Below are 6,154 nucleotides of genomic sequence, written 5' to 3'. Positions count from 1 at the left end.
TTTTAGTAGAGACGGGGTTTCACCATGTTGGCCAAGCTGGTCTCGAACCCCTGACCTCAGGTGATCCGCCGGCCTAGGTCTCTCAAAGTGTTGGGATTATAGGCGTGAACCACCGCGCCCGGCCTATAATTATTAGAGTTTAAATGAGAAAAGGACTGGAGAGTAATGGGCTGGTCATAAAGCTCAATGAATACTAGCTGCCGTTTTCTTACTCATATTACACCAGTTCGCCCAGCTCCGGCGTTCGTGGCTGCTCCCTTCATAGAAACTTGCGGTCGTCGTGGTTCTGGTTTCGCGGTAGCTGGGGAGGCTGTGGCTCCCTCGCGTCTCTTCCGGGCCGGCCGCCCGAGTCCAGTCCAGCCACGCGGTGGCGCTGGAGGGCCGTCCCCTCCCCCGAGCGCATCGCCTCTGCGCCAGGCACCACCCCAACTCCTTTCCAGGATGGAAAAGAGGCGCGGGGCGTCCCCTTTTTCGCTTTGCCTCCACGCGCCACCGTACAGAGGCGGCAGCGCCGTGCCGTCCACCGCGACCCTGGAATTCAAACGGCAGGATCGGGGGCTCTCAGCCTGGCAGGACTCATTAGATCTCCCCAGACACACACCTGTCCCCACTTTGCAGATGGGAACGCTGAGCCCCCCCAACGGAGGCGCGCCCTCCAGAGGCCAGCAGACTGTCTCCGAATCCCAGCAACAGCTAGGGGGATTCCTGATCCCTGCGAGTCCTTTGCGGGGAGAGAGGAGGGTGCCTGCAGACTCGGACAGCTTCCTGGCCGGCGTGGGGCTCCCGGAGTCATGTGGGGCGTCTGTGGCACTGCTATTCGTGCAAGGAGGAGATAAGGGCCAGCTGGAGCGCCGCGGGCGGGAGGGAGGCGGAGGCAAAAGAGCCCATTGCTCCACCCGGACCAGTCTTTGGGAAGAGACCCTAGAGAAGGGCCTGGACTTGCATCTCGCCCAGGCATTCTCGAGAAGGTTCAGGAAGGAGTTGCCTCTCTGATCTCCCCCAGTCTGGGTCCAAGCCCCATTCTAGACCCTCGGGCCGTTCTTGGCGCCCCTCCCAGGAAATTTCGGTGTCAGCCTCGGGAATCTGAGCCGTTCCAGCTCTTTCCCTCCGTGGCTTAGTCATATTCTCGTTCTCATTGTCTCCCTCCCTCGTCCTTTCATTCCAGACTAGCCTTTTCCTTATTATTAGATTTGGTGACTTGAAAATTATGTGAAAATACCCCCCAACACTTTTTTTTTTTTTGAGATGGTCTCGCTCTGTCCCCCAGGCTGGAGTGCAGTGGCCTGATCTCGGCTCACTGGAACCTCTGCCTCCCGGGTTCTAGCAATTTCTTGCCTCAGCCTCCCGAGTAGCTGGGATTACAGGCTCACGCCACCACACCTGGCTAACTTTTGTATTTTTAGTAGAGATGGGGTTTCACCATCTTGGCCAGGCTGGTCTTGAACTCCTGACCTCGTGATCCACCCACCTTGGCCTCCCAAAGTGCTGGGATTACAGGCATGAGCCACCATGCCTGGCCAAAAATACCCTTTTAAACTGAATTTGTCCACCTTCCCACCCTAATGGGATAGAGAGACTTGGTCTCCTGGGATAGAGAGACTTGGTCTCCTGGGATATGATACATGCACAAGGTGAAGAACTTCTGTTTTCCCTATTGGAAGAAGACTTCAATTTCAGCCTCCTCCTCCTGGGAGAATAATTAAGCTTGTAATGCCTCTTCAGCCCTTACCTTCTGCGAAGCAGCAGCAACTTGGGTGAAGGATGAGGCCTCTTGGTGCTGCTGCCAGACACCTTCTGGCTCCCATGGACATGCAGGCTGGCAGACCTCGCCTCCTGGGGCATCTTCACCCAGGAGCAGGGGGTGGGTGGGTCAGACCCTGCTGCTTCATACCTCCTTTGCCCTCTCCCCTGCCCTCCCGCCTGCAAGCTTCAGCCTTGGGAGCATTTCAGTGGAGGAGGTGGCCATGCCTGTTTATTTTTGTTTCGGGTTCCAGAGCACCAAGGCAGGAATGAGCTCTCTCATCAGACACTTACAGCATTAAGTTGGGTCTGGAGGTGTCATGGGGACCTGAGAGAACTGATAGACCTAACTCCATGTGACAGACCTTGTACAGGTGGGTAAATTGAGGCCCAGGGAGAGGAAGAGGCTTGCACCCAGAGATCTTCTTCCTTTGCCCTCTGGCTACAAAGGAGAGCCACAGTTTGGTTTGTCCTTGTTCTTTTTGGATTGTGAGGCTTGCCATCTTCAAGAAATCCTTAAAAGTGAGATTAGTGACCACCTGCTCAGCCAGCTTCAGTGTCTGGCATTTCTTTGGCCCAGGAAAGCTCGCCGGTTCAGCTTTTTCCTTAATCCAGCCAACTGTGGAAACAAACTCCAGCCCACAGAGGCTGGCTGCATTCTGGCTTCCACCACCTGGAGGGGGTGTGTGTGTGTATTGGGGTGGGGGGCTGATCCGAGGAGCCACCAAGACGTTCATTGGCTGGCACTTGCCAGGTGGGGCCAGAAAAGGATCTCAGCAGGGTCTCTTCACCCACGGTCAGCTTCCTGCCAGGCTCCACATTTTCTGTTCAGTGTCTCCCGTTAGGATGAGACGGTATGATTCTAATCTTTGGGTACCATCAGCTGGTATATCAGTTTATTTGGAAGCCCTGAAGAAAATGAGGGGCATATTTTAAAGATATACAGATTTGGGCTGGAGCTAGAAAACTCAGGAACATTCAAGAATATTCTCAGCATCTCCTCCTCTTTTGTACCTCCAATAACTGGCTTCTTCGCTTCTATGTATTTCCCATTCATAACTTGGCTTGCAAGTAGCTTTGGTTTGCCATGGCCCTAATTCCAACTCATGGCATCCTTATTTTTTTCAGTTCCACTGGTAAATTCTCTCCACAATTCTTAGCTGAAATTCCCACTCCATGGCCAGCCTGGTGATTGGCTGCCATTGGATCCAGTGTCCACTCTAGTCCAATCAGTTCTGTGCTGGTGGATCACATGGCTTAAAACTTGGCCACTTAAGCAACACAGTCCACAGGGAATGGATTGCAGGTATTCTGGGATTAATCAAGAGAGGGATTCAGAGTCATGGATTGTCTCAGTCACCGAGAATCAGGTATGAATCACATTGGAGGAGGATATTACACAAAGAAAAAGATTTTATTGTCTTCTTAGTCAATATCCCCGGCGAAATTAGAGGCATAGCTTGAGACTGGTCACAGTGCAATACAGACCCTGAGGCGCTGCTTTGAGGACTGGCCTGCCCAGATGCCTGCAGTTAAGCCAGCAGCCCCCTCACTCCCGCCCCTGCCATCTTGACAGACGGAGCTGCCATGGTTTCAGGGACACTTGGCAGGGCATCTGGGTTGGTCCCTCCCACATGGACCTTGTAAAGTTGCTATTCAGGGGAACCTGGTATCGTTTCAGGCAAAACACAGAACCATATTAGCATTTCTAAGCCCCCTACCCCAGCCATCTCCCTGGAACATTTGGGCTTGTCGCACATTCCAGGAGGGAGCAGCAGCACAGCTGCAGCCACAGCTGCCAGGAACAGGCCTGGGCTCCCGCCCTGTGTGGGGGGAGGGCAGAGGGTGGAGGGCTTCCTCTGGGGGCTCTGAGTAAACTCACCCTCACTCCACCTCTCTGACTTCATCCATCCAAGGCCGCTTGGCCAAGAGCCCAGGCAGGGTGAGGGGCTGTCTCCCAGACCAGGCCTGGGCTGCCTAGCAGAGGTGGGGGAGGGAGAGCTTCAGGCCTGGCCCAACTCTCCAGAAACCAGGGGTAGCCTGCTGAGCTCTGAAATGCCAGAAGTTTCAGAAAAGAGGGAAGGGGGCAAGAGGTGGTGGTGGTGGTGGTACTTTGCTATTTAAAGGTAGAAGAATGCAAGGAAGTAAAGCTTTTTTTCTCCATTTGTTCTTTGGCGATCCCATTGGAGAATTCCAGGAGGCACGCAGGATGACATCATGTTTTACAACTGAGAAATCTCAGTAATTCTGTAAAATGGAGCCCCTGCCTGCTCCATGTTCCTGATGGAAGCTGCTTTATATTTATGTGCTTAAAGCTGTATTTTATGTCACATTTAAATGAGGGTTTAATAATCTTAATTATCTAGCAAAAGTAGATTACGGCGCATGAAGATCACATAAGATGAACTTCACTTCTCAGCCTCACAAACATTTGGAATACAAAAAGTCCAGGGATGGATATTAGAAGTAAGAAAAGTACAAAAGAAGTTTGCTTAAAAATAACAAAAAATTTAAAAAACGGATTCCCCCCTCCCCCCAGTCCAAATAATTTGTGGTGTAGGTAACCATCGGGATAAATGCTTCCTTTGCTCACTCCTGTAATAAGAATGAGCTCATGCAGAACTGTATGCCCAAGTGTGTGCACCAGAAACACATGCATCCCACACACAAGCACATACACCCACAGGGACAGACACACAGCCGAGTTTCAGTTGTTCTAGGCACTTCATATCCACATTCTTAAGACTGCCACCTTGCCATTACATTTAACAAGTTACTTCTTTGGTGGCAGGACGTTTTCTTCGAAGAAGCCCTCGTTGACAACATTTCCCGCTGGGAAGTATCTGGCCACCACAAAGGAGGATCCGTCACTTGCGGACGCCTTCCCCACGCCCATCTTCTTTGTGTTCTTCCATACCATGGCCGTGAAGTGTCCTGCAGGGGAACAGGCAGAGGGAGAGGGACACGGCTGAATTAGCAGAGCCTGAAGAAGGATGTGGCAGGGGATTGTTGAACCCCTGTACCATCTTGCCAGGCTCAGGTTAGCATGGTCTTCACAGACCCCCTGCAGGGAAAGGAGAGACAAAACGCTCTGACTGCCTGACTTCTTTTTTTTTCTTTCCCAAGATGGAGTCTCGCTCTGTCGCCCAGGCCACAGTGCAGTGGCGTGATCTTGGCTCACTACAATCGCCGCCTCCTGGGTTCGAGTGATTCTCCTGCCTCAGCCTCCCAAGTAGCTGGGACTACAGATGCATGCCACCACGCCCAGCTAACTTTTTTGTATTTTTAGTAGAGAGAAGGATTCACCATGGTCTCGAACTCCTGACCTCAGGTGATCCACCTGCCTCAGTCTCCCAGTGCTGGGATTACAGGCGTGAGCCACCGTGCCTGGCCAGACTGCCTGACTTCTAAAGCAGGTCCTTTCCATCAGCCACACTGACCTTACCCACCTCACCACCTTCCAACAGTCTCCCAGAGATCACGACAAAGCCCAGTGGCCCCAACAATTAGGATGCCACTCTACCTAGTGCCTGTGTCTAACTCTGTTCCCAAGCTGCAATCTCGAAGCTCTCCAGTGATCCCCTTTTGTCTTCATCTTACTGGACACCTGATGAACACTTCCTACTCTTCTCCTTTTCAAGGCGCCCCTTCCCCTTTTGGTTTCTAGCATGCCAGAGTCTCTTGCCATTCCTCCTGTCTCACTGCCTCCTCTTCCTCCTCCTCGCCCTCACTTACAGATATTGAAGGACCTGCACTTCCCACGGCTTAATCCTGGGCTTTTTTCCTTTTCCTCTAAGCTCTCTTTAGGGAATTTCGTCTTTCCCTGGCTCCCAAATTTATTTCTCCAGCTCAAATTTCTGCTCTGTGTTCCAGACATAACTAATTACTGGACATTTCCACATGGATGACTCATAGGCATCTCAGATTTAACCTTTCCAAACCTCACTCCCAGTTTTTGTCCCCCTAGATTTATTCCTCTCCCAGTCCTCCCATCTCCATCAGCGGTACCTCTGTGCACACACTGCCAGGGCGGAAGTCTGCATTCCTCCCTCTCCTTCCTTTCCCCCACAGCAACCTAGCATTCAGTCTTGAAGAATCCAACTCTAAAATGCATCTCAGGTCCACCCACTCCCAAACCCTTGGTCCCAACTGCAAACTTCTCTCACATGGACCATTGCAATAGCCTCCTGACTGGTTCTATGGCGTCCACCTTGGCCCCTCAAATTCATTTTCTTTCTTTTTTTTTTTTTGAGATGGAGTCTCACTCTGTCACCCAGGCTGGAGTGCAGTGTCATGATCTCAGCTCACTGCAACCTCTGCCTCCTGGGTTTAAGTGATCCTCCCACCTCAGCCTCCTGAGTAGCTGGGACTACAGGTATGCGCCACCACGCCCAGCTATTTTTTTTTTTTTTTT

The 6,154-nt window shown here is 51.9% G+C and overlaps 2 protein-coding genes across 3 annotated transcripts in view; both read right to left on the bottom strand.

Annotated features, from left to right (window-relative positions):
• CCIN (calicin) overlaps nt 1–1,062 on the bottom strand; it is a 5,425-nt gene extending 4,363 nt beyond the window's left edge. Inside the window, exon 1 of one of the 2 annotated variants that reach the window (XM_011939391.1) lies at nt 986–1,062. The gene's annotated coding sequence lies outside the window, so the exon portion shown is untranslated. Of the gene's footprint in view, nt 1–212; nt 422–985 lie in introns of those variants that run through there. The other variant, XM_011939392.1, reaches the window with a different exon arrangement.
• Nucleotides 1,063–3,128: 2,066 nt separating this feature from the next.
• GLIPR2 (GLI pathogenesis-related 2) overlaps nt 3,129–6,154 on the bottom strand; it is a 20,379-nt gene continuing 17,353 nt past the window's right edge. The window contains exon 6 of the mRNA XM_011939516.1: nt 3,129–4,674. Coding sequence (XP_011794906.1) covers nt 4,514–4,674 — 161 coding nt within the window. The 3' untranslated portion in view covers nt 3,129–4,513. The remainder of the gene's footprint in view (nt 4,675–6,154) is intronic.

Source organism: Colobus angolensis, unplaced genomic scaffold (genome assembly GCF_000951035.1).
Source record: "Colobus angolensis palliatus isolate OR3802 unplaced genomic scaffold, Cang.pa_1.0 Scaffold181, whole genome shotgun sequence".
NCBI classification, from domain to species: domain Eukaryota; kingdom Metazoa; phylum Chordata; class Mammalia; order Primates; family Cercopithecidae; genus Colobus; species Colobus angolensis.
This window is presented reverse-complemented; position numbering and strand designations above follow the sequence as displayed.